The 17,928-nt window shown below is 44.3% G+C and overlaps 1 protein-coding gene across 4 annotated transcripts in view; it reads right to left on the bottom strand.

Annotated features, from left to right (window-relative positions):
* The window catches only part of LOC143275872 (ATP-dependent RNA helicase A-like), a 58,984-nt gene that overhangs the window by 27,520 nt on the left and 13,536 nt on the right, over positions 1–17,928 (bottom strand). For 3 of the 4 annotated variants that reach the window (XR_013053473.1, XR_013053474.1, XM_076580170.1), the window contains exons 7-16: positions 14,626–14,672; positions 13,701–13,840; positions 12,801–12,890; positions 11,866–12,060; positions 11,057–11,134; positions 10,442–10,561; positions 7,890–7,961; positions 5,680–5,821; positions 4,283–4,365; positions 2,711–2,867 (exon numbers count right to left, since the gene is read on the bottom strand). Coding sequence is in view for 2 of the 4 variants with exons in the window: in XM_076580170.1 (XP_076436285.1) it covers positions 2,711–2,867; positions 4,283–4,365; positions 5,680–5,821; positions 7,890–7,961; positions 10,442–10,561; positions 11,057–11,134; positions 11,866–12,060; positions 12,801–12,890; positions 13,701–13,840; positions 14,626–14,672 (1,124 nt within the window). In the remaining 2 variants the exon portion in view is untranslated. Of the gene's footprint in view, positions 1–2,710; positions 2,868–4,282; positions 4,366–5,679; positions 5,822–7,889; positions 7,962–10,441; positions 10,562–11,056; positions 11,135–11,865; positions 12,061–12,800; positions 12,891–13,700; positions 13,841–14,625; positions 14,673–16,518; positions 16,580–17,928 lie in introns of all 4 variants that reach the window. The other variant, XM_076580172.1, reaches the window with a different exon arrangement.

Raw genomic sequence — 17,928 nt, 5'->3', positions numbered from 1 at the left:
GCTATGTAGGGAATCTCAATGGACAGATGTCAATGAATTGAGATAGAAATATAATTGTACATGTTAATATGAAAGTCGTCTGAACCTATCCCATAAGCACATACACATGTGTATACCGATGGATAAGTACGCATCTATACGTGAAAGCAGAAATGCGTATGAATGTAGCAATATATCTCCTATATATGTATATATATGTGTGTGTATATATATATATGTATATATATATATATATCCATATGTATAGATTTTTTTTTTTTTTTTTTTTTTTTTTTTTTTAAATATGTATAGATTTTTCTAAATATATTTTGTGATTGTTGCTTGTGATAATAAATCAAATGGATAGAAGGGGAAATATTGTGATGCATTTCCTGTAGCCAATAGCCTGAGAAACAGCAAGAAAAGTGCAGTTGCTATGCAAAGATGTGTAAAGTCCCTGACTGGGCATGAGGACCCAATGAGAAACCGAAAGAAAACATCGTTGGTGGACAGCACGGGGAGCAGGAGTGATGTGCTGTGTCGGCGAAACTAACCACAGCTTCGAGCGCCTAGGTTACAAATGTGGAGTTGCCTCCCTTGGCGCCGAAAATCATCGAAAAGGAATGTGTCTTTAGAGCACATATCCCCCTTGTGCGACGTGTCCTCGCTGAACAGGGAGGAGTGTCATGTTCTGTGTGAGAGTCCGTGGTTCGATGCCACCGTAACCGACACAGGTGAAAACGAGCGCAAGGGGAATAATTATAATGCCCCTTAGTGCCGTGGGCATCCCAACCAGAATCGGTTGCCATCGGACGCGAGACGGTCGGGGCCTGTGGCATGACGGCGCCGTAATCCAGTGTTATGGGCGTCGTGGGCGAGGGGGGTGACAAGTCCGTCGGCTTGCCGTGGGATGTGCATCCCCCTGTTGCTGAACGGCGGTCCAATCTCGCGAATAGCTCCTGCGAGAGGACCGACGTTCAGTTGTCAGTTGTGTGTTGACGGATAAAGTGATAGACAAGATCAGCCCGAGCACTGCCGAGAGGCAGGATCGAGTTATTAATACATTTAAGAATTATCTTGATATTCATTGTGAAAACTTTAAATACAAAACTCATTTACATATTTTCTGATTTTTCAAGCACTGCGCACTCAATGTTGAAAAATGCAACAGACATACGTGGGGACTCTCTTTTTCTTCCCCACTTCAAGCGGGTAAAAGGCCTCATCAGGCTTGCACGTCTTGATATTGATATATGATATGATATAAGAGGTACTCCAACGTGGAAGTGCCAATATTAGTCTGGGAAACAGCAGAGTTGGGCAATGGGGCAGAAGAATCCAACACTGCCGAAGTTCCAATGAGGCGTGCACGTACCTGCTCTGTGGGCGCAAGGCGCGGCACCGGAAGGCAGAATGGTGCATAATTGCTGCAGCAAGTTTAGCGATGAGTTGCTGATTGTTTGGTTGAGTAGCTTGCTGAGACACCATTAGTCGATGGGAAACAGCAGCACTCGGCGGTGTGGCAGATGGGGTCATCACCGCATAGCTTGGTAGGACCGTGCACACACTCGCACTGAAGGCAAGGAGTAGTGCCGGTGCAAGGGAAATAACTGCGGCAGTCACCGGCAAGGGTGCCGAAGCAGGGGTTGCCTCCCTTGGATCGGGTGATCCGGACAAGGGGAGGGGTACACGCGTATGGGCAAGCGTGTCCCCTAGTGGTCCACCTTCCTCCCTACACCAGGGGAGGGCATCCCTACACGCCTCGGTCGCTATTGGATCCGAGACGGTCGAGGCAAGCCACGTGGGGGGTCGCGTGATCCGATGTCACGGCCGCCACCACGGACGCATCGCACATAGGGCCCAGTCTAACGTGCGGATCCAAAACAAGCTGTTTTTTTTTTTTTTTTTTTTTTTTTTTTTTTTTTCCAAGGGATTGTGGCCATTCCATTGGTGCAACTGTGGGTATGGTAAAGAGATAGAGGAGATCGACTCGTACACTGCCGACTGGCAGGGCCGAGAAAACGCGGATCGCGTCGAGTGAGTTCGCGGATCGATAAAAATGACATGAAAGGTAACACTGACCTGAGTGTGTGACCACAAACCTCTGGAAGTCACCAGAGGAGGTGGCGGAGGTCCAGAGTCGACCGGAGGGAGCGGAGGAAGTGGAGAAGGTGGCGGGTTGGCGTTGTTTAGAGGGCCAGGAGTAGAGGGCCCAGAGTGTCAGCGAATCGGTTGCGATCGCGCCTTAATTTTAGCACGATTCCCCAATCGAGCTACATAATTATGTGACCTGGTTGGAGACATAATTTGACCACAAACAAGAACGCCAGAGAATCGACAGACAGACAGAAAATACGAAAAAACTTAGCCATATGAAGAGCACAGGTACAGGAGTCATGATGGCTGCCGGAAAAAGAGGGCGATAACCAGCGGGACAAAGGGGAGGTTACCTACTTCCGGGAGGTTATCGGCCGTAGTTTCGTCTGCTCCGCATGGGCGGATAGTTTGCACAGGACAGGAATGTCAGACCCCTGCAATTTTTTCATATTTTTGTACGAGGCCCGCGCCTTTTGTCATGGGCCAGAAGCCAACAAACAAACCACTGTCACTGTCGCTGTCACACACACACACAAATAAATCTTTATCACTTGTCACACACCTTCCCCCCCACCCCCCAGGCCTGCCCCCCACCCTCCCCTTTGCCCCCCCACCCTCTCTCCCGCTCCCCCACCTTGCACAGGGAAGACACGGCCATACACCTCCACCACATTGACCGTCCCGAAGTAGTCGGTGAAGAGAGTGGTGTCCACAGTGGCCGACATCAGCACCACTCGCAGGTCGGGGTACGTGCGCACCATGTCTCGCAGCAACACCAGCAGAAAGTCCGTCTGCAGCCAAGCAACGTTGTCGTTGGCTTGTATTTTTTTAAAATATTTTTTTACCACAATAAACCAGTTGAGTGCATATAAGACATCAGCTGATGTCCTGCAGAAAGTGTTGCCATTGTGCCTGTAAGTCGTCCACTGACGTCCTGCATATATTTTGATTTTTCCTTTATTGGAGTTTGGCACAAAGAACATAAACAGATTCTGAATGGATACTTCTTCTTCTTATTCTGCGTTCATGGGCTGCAACTCCCACGTTCACTCGTATGTACATGAGTGGGCTTTTACGTGTATGACCATTTTTACCCCGCCATGTAGGCAGCCATACTCCGTTTTCGGGGGTGTGCATGCTGGGTATGTTCTTGTTTCCATAACTCACCGAATGCTGACATGGATTACAGGATCTTTAACATGCATATTTGATCTTCTGCTTGCATATACACACGAAGGGGGTTCAGGCACTAGCAGGTCTGCACATATGTTGACCTGGGAGATCGTAAATCTCTCCACCCTTCACCCACCAGGCGCCGTCACCGTGATTCGAACCCGGGACCCTCAGATTGACAGTCCAACGCTTTAACCACTCGGCTATTGCGCCCGTCTCTGAATGGATACAAAAAACAAGAGCAAAAAAATTATGAACCCACTTGGGAGAGGAGAAGTTGTGTACTTCGACTCGTAGAGTCTTCAAAGCAAGATTCTGATTCTGAATGGTTAGTTTTATGTGTCTGGATTATAAACATTCCATTCAAGTGAGCATCTGTCAGGTGGAAGACCCCTTTTTTCTCAAAAATGATTTGCTAACTGGACCACTTAGAGCATGTGTTTGTTTTTTTGTTTTTTTTCATCATTAAATCAGGTCTAAAGGTAGAAGGCCCCACCATGTCTTGCAGCAACACCAACAGAAAATCTGCCTGCATGCAAGCAAGGGTTTTTTTTTTTTTTTTTTTTTCCCAACCACCATTAAACCAGGTCCAGAGGTTACCATGTCCCATACCCTTTGAAACCAATCAACGTTTGGAATTCATATCCATTTCATCTTGCACTGGAAAGCCATTCTAACCTTCCCCAACCAACCAAAGTCAGGTACCAGTTCACACCTGGGTGGAACGAGGAAAATCGAAGTGAAGTGCATTTCTCAGGGGACACAAGACCACACCAAACTGGGACCTCACATTGGGTTAGAGTCGACTTATCGGCTTCACGCTCTTAAGGTCAACATTGGGGTCACAGGGACCACTGGCATGTCTTAATACCAAAACAAAGTAAACTAATGGAAAACAAACAAACAACAACATTTTAAAAAAAAAATTAAGTAAAAAAAAAAAAAAAAAAAAAGGAAAAAAAAAAAGGAGAAATACTCCCACGCATGGCACAAGGCTTACATCAAAGAAAAAACATAAGAGAAAAAGACTTACATTGATATCTCTTTCATGAATCTCGTCCACAATCACGTGTGATACCCCTCGTAATCCTCCCTCAAGTTTCCGCAGAAGGGTTCCTTAAATAAAAACCCCAAAGAAATACTTTGTCATGAATCACACAGACAACAATCACAACAAGACAACATGTTCTTTGTAGTCTGATTTGTCAGTTTAGAACTTTTACTTCACATATGCTTGGATACAAACACAGAGGGACACAAAAAACAACTAAAACAGGGCTATTTCATACAAAGAAATAACAAAAAAACCCACAAAAAAACAAAAACAAAAAAAAAACCCCAAAAATGATAGGGAGGGATGAAGAAGAACATAGGAAAATGAACCACTGACCTTGCAAAAAAACACACACCACACATATCAACACCCCACCCCCCCACCCCCCAAACACACACCCCTCACATACACACACAAACAAAAAAAAACAAAAAAAACCAAAAAATAAATGATAGGGAGGGATGAAGAAGAACATAAGAAAATGAACCAAAGACGTAGCAAAAAACACACACCATGTATATAAGAACAATACCCCCCCCCTCCCTCCCGTGCTCCCCCCCCTCACCCTGACACACACAAACACACTGCACACACCCCTCACATACACGCACACTCCAAAACCAAATCCAAAAAGATGACAGTGAGGGGTGAAAAAGAACACAGGAAAATGAATCAAAGACCTTGCAAAAAAACACACATCAGACACATAAACACAATATTACCCCCATTTCCCCCCACCCCCCCACCCACCCCATACACACACACCTCTCACATACACACACAATTAAAAAACAAATACAAAAAAATAACCACAAAAGATAGGGAGGGACGAAGAACATAAGAAAATGAATCTTGCAACGACGGGCGCAATAGCCGAGTGGTTAAAGCGTTGGACTGTCAATCTGAGGGTCCCGGGTTCGAATCACGGTGACGGCGCCTGGTGGGTAAAGGGTGGAGATTTTTACCATCTCCCAGGTCAACATATGTGCAGACCTGCTAGTGCCTGAACTCCCTTCACGTGTATATGCAAGCAGAAGATCAAATGCGCACGTTAAAGATCCTGTAATCCATGTCAGCGTTCGGTGGGTTATGGAAACAAGAACATACCCAGCACGCACACCCCGAAAATGGAGTATGGCTGCCTACATGGCAGGGTCATACACGTAAAAGCCCACTCGTGTGCATACGAGTGAACGCAGAAGAAGAAGAAGAAGAATCTTGCAACAAACACATATCACACACATAAACACAATATAACCCTCCCCCACTGCTCCCTCCTCCCCACCCCCCGATGTCCCCCACCCCCCTCCTGCCCCACACACACCAAACAAACAACACAAAAAAAGAAACACCGCCACAAAGGACAGCTCCCTCACCCACGGTGCAGTACAGGATGGCGCCGTAGGGCCGAGGCATGATGGTCTCGAAGCGTACGCTGTAACCCACCGATGTCCCCAGCATCTCGCTCCTCTCCTCCGCCACACGCTCCGCGATGGACACCGCACTGATACGTCGCGGCTGACGGGAAAAACAACAAAACAACCAGACCACGCATCAGACAACACACCCAAGAGAGCCCAATCCACTGAAGAAAGGCTGGGGTCCAGGGGCTAACCAGGCCCCTGTGCGGTAAAGAGGCCATTACATAGTGATAAAGACGGTGCTGACACTTTTTTGCATGAAGCGCTCATAAACAGACTGAGCCGCTTAACTCACTCGGGACGACAAGTTTTCTCCCTTGCTTTTCCCCATAGACGGCCCATTTGTAAGGGTTTGGAAAAAAATTACCAAAAATACAAAATACTGTGTAAGAAAATGAAACTTTCAGAACTGGTTTATTACGTGTTGAGCTTTTACATAAAAAAAAAAAAAAAAAAAAATTCTCATCTTATTTTTACAGTTTTGCCATATGTAGAAAATACTGCCAATTTTTCCCCCCGAATCACCATACCCATGCTCGCTTTCTGGATTAAATTCGCTTTCTTCTTCGTCATCATCCACCTCTTCAATGTCCGACTCTTCAGTTTGTAGCATTTCAAGTACTTCGGCAACTCTAAAACGTTGCCATCACTGCCTTGTTCGCTTCACAACATTCTGAGAAGAGCCTGCTTTGCTAACAGGCTGGCACACGAGCAGACGACCTGTCAGTGACTTTGTCAGCGTGTGTGCGAGACGGGCCACACATCCCAGGCTGACCAATCATACTGTTCGATTGTTGAGTGACCCAGAATAGTGCACTCTGCTTGGCTAATCACAAAATCACGTGTACAGCACATGATGGAATTTTACTTTCGGAGAATGCTATTCCATGCCTTCGTTCGAATCCGAATACGTTTTGTGTAGGAATGCGTGAGCATTCCTTCGTCCGGAGAGAGTTAAGAATACCATTTGTATGCAAAAAGAGAACGTTTGAGAATAAGATCACACTCCAATAAAAATCAATTCCATGGCTGCTGAGTCCAAGTCAAAACTGTGGTCAGTGGTCCCCCAATCCTCTGAAACTGGCTGATCCGCGACCCATTCCGATTCCTGCAGACACATCCCCTCTTTTGTTCCTTTCCGTTTTTCAGGCCGCAGTGTAGCAGGGCGGCTGCCTACTTCAACAGTCAGCGTTTCTTCAGGGAAGTTCGATCATACCATCTGCTGCAAGGCTTTCCACCGAATCCTTCCCTCCACAAACCCTACATGGGCTGAACCCTTCTACCATCCTGATCACTTCAGTGGCCCTCCATCCTTCCCTCCACAAACCCTACATGGGCTGAACCCTTCTACCATCCTGATCACTTCAGTGGCCCTCCATCCTTCCCTCCACAAACCCTACATGGGCTGAACCCTTCTACCATCCTGATCACTGCAGTGGCCCTCCATCCTTCCCTCCACAAACCCTACATGGGCTGAACCCTTCTACCATCCTGATCACTGCAGTGGCCCTCCATCCTTCCCTCCACAAACCTTACATGGGCTGAACCCTTCTACCATCCTGATCACTTCAGTCACCCTCCATCCTTCCCTCCACAAACCCTACATGGGCTGAACCCTTCTACCATCCTGATCACTTCAGTCACCCTCCATCCTTCCCTCCACAAACCCTACATGGGCTGAACCCTTCTACCATCCTGATCACTTCAGTGGCCCTCCATCCTTCCCTCCACAAACCCTACATGGGCTGAACCCTTCTACCATCCTGATCACTTCAGTGGCCCTCCATCCTTCCATCTCCCAAAGTCGGAGTATGATTGGCTACACGGCTGGGGTAAAAATGTTTGTTACAACGCAAAAGCCCACTCAACAGTGAATGTGGGAGTCACAGCTCAGAAACGAAGCAGAAGACCACGTCAGCAGGGTTCATCAGGCAACTCTGACGGAGGAAGAGTATGGAAAGCACATTCTTCAGTATTTCTAGGAATTGTATTATTATGTCTTATGTAAATAAACAACAAATAACAAACAAAGAAACAAACAAAAAATCCTTTGAACCAGTCCCCAAACTCTTTACCCTTCCTCCCTCCCTCTCCCACACCCCGCCTCCAAGACCCCCCCACCCCTCCACACACACCTCCCACACCCCACACCTCCAGCCACCCACCTGCGTGATGATGACGTTGCAGTTGGCCCCTTGCCCCGCCTGGATCATCTGGTCTAGGATGAACTGGGGAACCTGCACCACACACACACACACACATCACATCACCCTGAACACAAAGTACAGCTGCCTAAACAGTGGGATAAAAACGGTTATCCATAAAAAAAAAAAGAAAAAAAAAAAAGATTTTAAGAAATAAAGAAGCTAACTCATAAGTCAGAGTGAACTATAGTGCTGCTAGCCAACAAGAGTGAAAATCATGTATCACAGCTTCTTACTGATGCCAGGCTTGCCTGCTACAAAGGAGGAGCAGAACTTTTGCTTCAACACTTCTTCCACAGCCTGGAAACCCAAATGATGATTTTGACTAGAAAGGTACGTCTAACTTTGTGTGTGTTTGGCAATGCAGCTTTGATTAGAATGTGCAGCATTATAAATGTAGTGACCCTCCAATGGTATTCCAGGACCCGCCAGAATAATGGTCTGTCATAGTGAACATCTGAAGGTAGTTTGGGACCCCCTAGAATTATGGTCAGTTATAGTGACCCTCTGAATACAGTAGTTTGTGACTCCCTAGAATAATACGGTAGTTTGGGACACCCTAGAATTATGGTCAGTTAGAGTGACCCTCTGAATACAGTAGTTTGTGACTCCCTAGAATAATACGGTAGTTTGGGACCCCCTAGAATTATGGTCAGTTAGAGTGACCCTCTGAATACAGTAGTTTGTGACTCCCTACAATAATATGGTAGTTTGGGACACCCTAGAATTATGGTCAGTTATAGTGACCCTCTGAATACAGTAGTTTGTGACTCCCTAGAATAATACGGTAGTTTGGGACACCCTAGAATTATGGTCAGTTAGAGTGACCCTCTGAATACAGTAGTTTGTGACTCCCTAGAATAATACGGTAGTTTGGGACACCCTAGAATTATGGTCAGTTAGAGTGACCCTCTGAATACAGTAGTTTGTGACTCCCTAGAATAATACGGTAGTTTGGGACACCCTAGAATTATGGTCAGTTAGAGTGACCCTCTGAATACAGTAGTTTGTGACTCCCTAGAATAATACGGTAGTTTGGGACACCCTAGAATTATGGTCAGTTAGAGTGACCCTCTGAATACAGTAGTTTGTGACTCCCTTTGAATAATACGGTAGTTTGGGACACCCTAGAATTATGGTCAGTTAGAGTGACCCTCTGAATACAGTAGTTTGTGACTCCTTTGAATAATACGGTAGTTTGGGACACCCTAGAATTATGGTCAGTTAGAGTGACCCTCTGAATACAGTAGTTTGTGACTCCCTAGAATAATACGGTAGTTTGGGACACCCTAGAATTATGGTCAGTTAGAGTGACCCTCTGAATACAGTAGTTTGTGACTCCTTGAATAATACGGTAGTTTGGGACACCCTAGAATTATGGTCAGTTAGAGTGACCCTCTGAATACAGTAGTTTGTGACTCCCTTGAATAATAAGGTAGTTTGGGACACCCTAGAATTATGGTCAGTTAGAGTGACCCTCTGAATACGGTAGTTTTCTGACTCCCTAGAATAATACGGTAGTTTGGGACACCCTAGAATTATGGTCAGTTAGAGTGACCCTCTGAATACGGTAGTTTGTGACTCCCTAGAATAATAAGGTAGTTTGGGACACCCTAGAATTATGGTCAGTTAGAGTGACCCTCTGAATATGGTAGTTTGGGACCATCTGACCTTTTACTTACCAGGAGCCCTGAACTGAGTGCAGAGAAGCAATAAAAAAAAAACAAAAAAACTTTCAAAATTCCATCTTTGGGTGAAAGATTTTGTCACTGCATCATGAGAACTCATCCTGTTAGTGATTCTATACCAGAATGATATACATTCACTCTCAGATACTGTGCAAAGACAGATTTTTCTTTTGATATTGGATGCATACCTGTACAAACTAAACCAAGACATACAAAAATAAAGCCACACATTACATATGATCACACAGACACAGAACACCACACACTTGTGTATGTACCACTTCTGCAAATGAGAAAAGACAAATAATTCTATAAAAAAACCAAAACAAAACAAAAAAAAACCCAACACGTTTTACAGTTCATTTTCATGAGCAAAAGAAAACACGCATAAAACACCGTGTTCAGTTGTATTCAAGGATTTCAAACAATCAATCAAAATGTGGAGTAACAAAGTGCAACAATCATGGGGGCTAGATGGCCTTTGGGGGACCATCCTAATGCTCACTTCCTTCAGCCCTCTTGGCCAGGGAGAGTGGGAATGGAACTTGGGCAATACACTCTCTACCACGATAATCAAATGCAAGCTGAGCCCAGATTACAGTTGGGGCGGCAGCTGCGTCCTCTGCTGTTCTGATGGTCATAGTTGAGACATGACCGACTATCATGCATACCAGAACAGCAGCTTCGTCTTCTGCTGTTCAGATGATCACAGTCGGACATGACCGACTATCATGCATACCAGAACAGCAGTCAGTTGCCTCCTCTGCTGTTCAGATGGTCACAGTCGGACACAACTGACTACCACACAGCAGAGCTGTAACCCACCTGGGTGGTCTTGCCGCAGCCGGTCTCCCCACGGATGAGGGTGACGGGACTCTTGTTGATGCAGTCCAGGATGTAGGCCCTCGACTCCCCCACCGGCAGCTTGGACCGCTCCTCCAGCATCTGCCATTTTGTGGTGGGTTTTATCATTTGTTTCTCAACTGTTAATTTGAGCAGTGTTCTGCTCATGTGTGTGTGTGCGTGTGTGTGTGTGTGTGTGTGTGTGTGTGTGTGTGTGTGTGAGAGAGAGAGAGAGAGAGAGAGAGAGAGAGAGAGAGAGAGAGAGAGAAAGAGAGTGGTGTGTGTGTGTGTGACACACACACACCATACTCACACCATAACACACACACACACACACATATACTTACACCATACCACACACACACACACCATACCACACACACTCACACCACATCACACACACACACAGAACACCACAGACATACAGACACACACACATATTCACACCATGCCGCACACACAAACAAACACACCAAAGACACACAGAGACTGACAGAAAGACACACACACACTCATACCATACAGAACACACACACACACCATAAAGAGCACACACACACACACACACACACACACACCAGACACCCTCCCACACACCTTCTGCAGATGTCGGTCCTCTTGTTCCTGTCGCTGCTTGCTCATGTACAGGTCGTGGCTGACTTGCTCCAACGTCACCTGAAACATTGTCGTCGTCGTCATCACCACCATCATCCTTACCATCTTATAAGGATCTTATCATCAAAGTCAAGGCAGGCTGCATGGCTGAAAGAATATGCAAATCGGGTTGTGTGACTGGCGACAAGAGGGAATCACTCTGTACGCCCACCGAGCGCCACACTGAATAAGGCAGGGGGAGTACTGTGTGCCAGGACTGAAGGTTTCTTTCTTCAGTTGGTTCGCTTCACTGTTCATCGCTCATTCATTGATTGAAACATTACTACAGTGGTAAGACTGAAGTGTTGCTGTTCAATGTGATCATGAGCATTTTGTTGTGTCAGGTGGCCCCGTGTGGTGGTCAGAATTTACAGACATGGTGCATACTGCCGATAAGACCCAGGGGTCAGATTTGAGTAAAAAAAAACGTTGCCCCTTATAGGCCGAAAATCATAGTAAAAATTCAACTGATATTGAAGATATTGTTATTCACAGTTAATGCTGGTGTTAGCAGGTTGGGTTGCCCATGAAACACAATTAACAGCAAAGACTGGATTAGTAACACAGATGAACGCATCATGTCTCTCACTCAACACACAAACCAACACACCCTCCATCACACAAACCCACACACACACCCTCTGTCACACACACACACAAACCCACACTCATCCTGTCTCTCACACTCACACCCCCACTCTCCCTCACACCCAAACCCCCCCCCCCCCCCCCCCCCCCCCCCCATCACTCACAGTAGCCAGAGGCCCCTCGTCAATGTTACAGTTGACCCAGGCATTCCAGTTGGGTTGGGGCGGGGACCAGGGCACCACGCCCGGCGTGTTCCTTCGGGGTGCGGGCTCAAACTCGTCCAGGGACTCCTGGACGATCAGCGACTGGCCCTGCTGTCCCCGGCCCTCCCCGCTCCCTGCGGCCTGCTCCTGCTTGTACTGAAGAAGGGGGGGCATGGAGTGTCATGGTTACTGTTGTCATCGTTATAATAATAATAGGCAGTACTGATATGGCACAAACTCCTCTTATAACAGACTAACAATGCATACACAACAGTGCATAATATCATACCTCTGCACATGAAAAACAACAACAACACGTATATGTGTATCTATATACACCACGACAATACTACAAACTGCAGACACGCATGCACACCCACACACACAATGTGCGCGCACAGGCACACATTCAACATGTGGCATGATTCTGACACGCATCCCAGATCCCTGGTGCGTATCAACACCACATGCACACATTCCAATCTGTCAACACTAACAGCTATACAAACACAAATGCAAGAGAGACACTCACTAACACTTCTCCCCTCTTGAAATACACACCTTCTTCCAAATCATATACAGTCTGAGACACACACACAATCAAAGAGTTCCAGAAGCCATGTGTGTATGTGTCTTAGTGTACATATATAATCACTGCATGCACACACTTGAAAGCGTACATTTTACAACCATGAATTTCTTAATGTTGACAGTTGTGAAGCTTATAATAATTGTATTTTCTGAAGTATGTTCATACTTTTTTTCTTTTTTTTTCTGTCTGTACAAGGTTGAATAAATTATGTAATAAAACAACAACTGTAGAGTGGTGTAGTATAGTGTAGTGCAGTGCAGTATAGTGTAATGCAGTCGTGTGAAGTGTAGTGTAGTGTGTTTACCACTTGCACAGGGTTAACACCCCAGGCGTTCAGAACCTGGTCCGTCTGCTGGATCATGTCGCTGCTGACGACCACTTCATAGGGAGGCAGCTGCACACACACATACATACAAAGGAAAATGCCCAACTCAAACTACAACACCCACGGCTAACATCCTGGCTGAAATTCATCATAAAGGAAAAATAACACACACACACAGAGCAAAATGCCCAACTACAACACCCATGGCTAACAACCTGGTTGAAATTCACCTTAAAGGAGGAAATAACACACACACACAGAGCAAAATGCCCAACTACAACACCCATGGCTAACAACCTGGTTGAAATTCACCTTAAAGGAGAAATAACATGCACACACACACACATACACACACACAAACAGCAAAATGCCTAACTACAACACCCATGGCTAACTACCTCGCTGAAAAGTCATCTTTCCAGGAGAAATGACACGCACATGTATACACACACAAATACATAATACACATGCAACACACACACACAAACAAACACACACTCATGTACACACAAACACAGATACAAACACACACACACATATGTATATATCCACATTGTACACACACACATTGAGCTACTTTACAGGGTGTGTGTGTGTGGGGGGGGGGGAGGGGGGGGGGGGGAATGGGGTTGGGGGAAGCCACACAAACACCTATCTTATAAAAAGACCTGGCAAACAACCCCCCAAAATAATTAAAAAAAAAAAAACAAAAAAACCCCCCCAAAAAAACAAAAAAAAAACAAACCCTCTCTCTCACACATACACACACACACGTTTGCGCGTCCATTTCTCTCTCTGTGTCTCTCAGCACAAAACACTCTCTCCTCCCCCCCCCCCCCCCCCCCCCCCCTAAAAAATTTTCTGTGTTGCAGCTCTCACATTCTCAGAGTCCTTCTTCTTCTTCTTCTCCCCTGTGTAGGCCTCGACGACGCCCAGGTGAAAGAGCTGACGAACCAGCGACAGTGCACACGACTTGGACGCAGTCTGTTTGTTGGAGCCGTGCTCTCGAGCATGAATCTCTGGGGAAAAAAAACCCAACAACACCCCCAAAACCCCCCACATTCTTACAAACATTGTAAATCAAATATGCACATATGTTACATGCGTTTAAGTACATAGGTTTCTTATATGTGTAGAAAATAAGTATAAGAATATAACATTCTTTCAATGTTCCATGTATGTAAAAAATAAGTTCATAACTTTCTTACATGAAAGTGAAAAATACGTGTAAGAGCACAACATTCTTACATGTATGTAAAAATTAAGGATGACTGCATGATGCTTTTACATGCAGGTAAAAAACATATGTAACATTGTTTTATGCACGTAAAAGATAAAATTCAGTGTAACACATTCTCTCATTATGTAAAAAAATAGCAATAATAAAGTAACTTTCTTACATGTATGGACAACAGGTATAAGCTCATGATGTTCTTCCATTCAATTAAAAAAATACATGTAAGAGTATATCATTCTACCACGCGTGCAAAAAAAAAGTACATTATGTTCTTATACTTATTGGTATGTAAAATAAGTATGAGTATGTAAATTTCTGACAATCACATGTATGTAAAAATAAGCATGACTGCTTCACACACACACACACGCACGCACACGCACAAGCACAAGCATATCACACAGATGCACATTCTTACTCTGTGAACAAAATGTCAGCACACAAAATACATACACACACATACACTTCACACACACACACCACACTATACACACACACAATATCACATACAAAAACAAAAAAAAAAAAAAAAGAAAAAGAAATGAAAAAGAAAAAAGGAACACTTACGCTGGTTGGCTTTCTTAACAAAGAACCCCATCTCTGCCACAAAACTCCTGAAGGCAGCACACACACACACACACACACGCACACACACACACACACACACACACACACACAAACACACACCACATGACAGTAAGTTGGGCAAACAATTCCAGGTAATGATACACATTCAAATTTTACACACACACACACACACCCCTTCCCAAATAACAAACCAATTCTTTCTAACAACATTCCTTATTTATGCTTCATCAGCACTAACACATATCTTTTTTGAAAATATGAATGGAAAAAAAAAACCAAAAGAGAGGGGAGAGAAGGGTATTATAAATATAATATTGATAATATAATAATCTATCCATACGTACAGCATTACATTTACACAATACTCTACTCTCCTCTCTCTCTCTCTTGCCAACCGATAACACTGAACACCACACACAGAAACCTGAATTATCACACAGCGTGTTTCGTTTAGACGATGGAACCAAAATGCGTACAATCGTGACCAAGATGGGGTCAGAGGGCAAAAACAGGGTTCAGTGAAGAGAGCTCAGAGAAAGGTCATCATAGGGTGGTGAGAGGGGGTTGGGGAAGGGGGCAGGGGTCTGTGTGTCTGTCTCTGTCTGTGTGCGTGTGTGTGTGTGTCTCTCTCAATCCCTCTTTGTGTGTGTGTGTGTGTGTGTGTGTTTGTGTGTCTGTCTGTGTCTTTTTGTCTGTCTGTCTGTCTGTCTGTCTCCCTCCCTCCCTCTCCCTCTGTGTGTGTCCCTGTCTTTGTCTGTCTGTCTCTGTCTCTTTCTTTCATCTAAATGAAACCAGATATACATCTACACACACACTCTCTCTCTCTCTCTCTCACACACAACACACCCAACACACACTTCTGAGAAACCACAACAAATTACAATTACACATTCACACTGAGAAGGAAAGACAAACATAAGACTGAAGGGAAAAAATGACACAGATAATCACATGTACACAAAACACACTTTCAAAAACGCATGCCAACACATATAACTGAAAAGACAAAACAATAAAGTGGCAGAACAGACGTCAGATCACAAACACAAACACCCTCTTCAAAGTAACATTCTTAGTGAAAACAGAAAACATGTAATACCCATCACCTTAAAAAAACAACAACAACAAAAAACACACACCCAAAAAGCCCCCCCAACACACACACACACTAACAGAAATCTATCTCAACAAAGTAGACAATTACCCATACCTTTTTTTTTACCACCTCAATTGCAAGGAAGTCATGGAGCATTTAGTATTGTTCGTTTATTTGTGATGCTTCTACAAGTCTTCTTCAATGGAACTTTTTTTTTTCCCCTTGACAATTACAGAACCCCAAATTCCAGACAAATAATTCCTGCCATCCTATGTGGGTGGTCCGACTTCAAATCCTAGCAAGTAGGGTCCTGTGTTTGAATCACAACTGCGTCTGGTGGTAAAAACTTTAAAAAAAAAAAAAAAAGAGGAGATCATTCCAATCTCCCAGGTCAACATGCACGCATATCTGCTGGTACCTGGACCCCCCCCCCCTTTCAGAATAGAAACATCAGAACATCCATCATTAGAAACTTAACCCCTAGGCTGCCTATATCCTAAAAAAAAAATCCTACTTCAAGCACTAGAATAATTGTGAAACACAGAGTCAATCACATGAAGAAATCACACTAGATGAACAAAGGGCAAGGAGGATGAAAAAAAAATCCTACTTCAAGTACTAGAATAATTGTGAAACACAGAGTCAATCACATGAAGAAATCATACTAGATGAACAAAGGGCAAGGGGATGGCGACAGAAAAAGAAGACACACACACAATATATATATATATATTTTTAATTAAAAAAAAAATTTAAAAAGCCCCCAATACACTTACAGAATGACTGTGTCGCCAAAGCCTCCAAGCCTTCCACAGAACTGTCAGCGGAACGTGGGGACTGTGAAGAAAGAGCTTCTCTGAGAAACAGATGAGATGGCAACACACTTTCCCCTCCCTATGTACGTATACACGTGTATATGTACGTACATGAACACGCTCCAGTCTTGACTGCCATTGCAGGGTGAGTGACGTCAATATCTTGTCACTCACTTGGCAATGTCTGTGCTTGAATTTGCCATTGTCTGCCTAGGTTTTGCCACTGTGTGCTTTGCTCTGCCACGGTGTGCCTAGGTTTTGCCACTGTGTGCTTGGTTTATCATTGCAGGAAAACAATTTTTCCTTCTCCTTTAACTCTTATCTAAAGCTGGTACTGCTAAGGTTTGCCACTGTGTGCTTGGTTTATCATTGCAGGAAAACATTTTCCCTTCTCCTTTAACTCTTATCTAAAGCTGGTACTGCTAAGGTTTGCCACTGTGTGCTTGGTTTACCATTGCAGGAAAACATTTTCCCTTCTCCTTTAACTCTTATCTAAAGCTGGTACTGCTAAGGTTTGCCACTGTGTGCTTGGTTTATCATTGCAGGAAAACATTTTTCCTTCTTTAACTCTTATCTAAAGCTGGTACTGCTAAGGTTTGCCACTGTGTGCTTGGTTTATCATTGCAGGAAAACAATTTTTCCTTCTCCTTTAACTCTTATCTAAAGCTGGTACTGCTAAGGTTTGCCACTGTGTGCTTGGTTTATCATTGCAGGAAAACATTTTCCCTTCTCCTTTAACTCTTATCTAAAGCTGGTACTGCTAAGGTTTGCCACTGTGTGCTTGGTTTATCATTGCAGGAAAACATTTTCCCTTCTCCTTTAATTCTTTTCTAAAGCTGGTACTGCTAAGGTTTGCCACTGCAGTACAGTATTTTCTCTCTTTTCTTTTTGGTTAAAATTTCTTTGAAGCGGGTACTAAAATCAACCCATTATCTTTGTGATTTTGTGAACAACTATAGCTGATTCAGCTGGAAATATTACATCTAATTGAATATATACATATGAAAGCTTACGCTTCTTTGGATTTCTTTGGAAATGATATATATAACTAAGAACACAAATGTTAAAGCTTATGTTTCCTGCACTTCAGTTATTATTGTTCTGTTGCTGGACTAAGCTTTTCAAACAAATGAAATGAACTGCTGAAAAATGTGACTATTCTTCAAACCACTTGCTCAAAGTCTGTCTGCACCATCTGGCAATGTTATACGTTTGTCACATTCTCAAAATCCATGTTTGTCATTCTCAAAATTTGTTAACATTTTTTTTCATGATTTGTCTGCTACGCCACAAGAGCTCTACAGCTAATGACACTGAGCATTTCAGTGTTCAGTTTTGCCCTCCCCCACTCCCCCTCTCACCAAACCCCCC

This window comes from Babylonia areolata, chromosome 31 (assembly GCF_041734735.1).
Source record: "Babylonia areolata isolate BAREFJ2019XMU chromosome 31, ASM4173473v1, whole genome shotgun sequence".
NCBI lineage: Eukaryota > Metazoa > Mollusca > Gastropoda > Neogastropoda > Buccinidae > Babylonia > Babylonia areolata.
The sequence above is the reverse complement of the archived record's forward strand: the minus strand, read 5'-3'. Positions and strand labels throughout refer to the sequence as shown.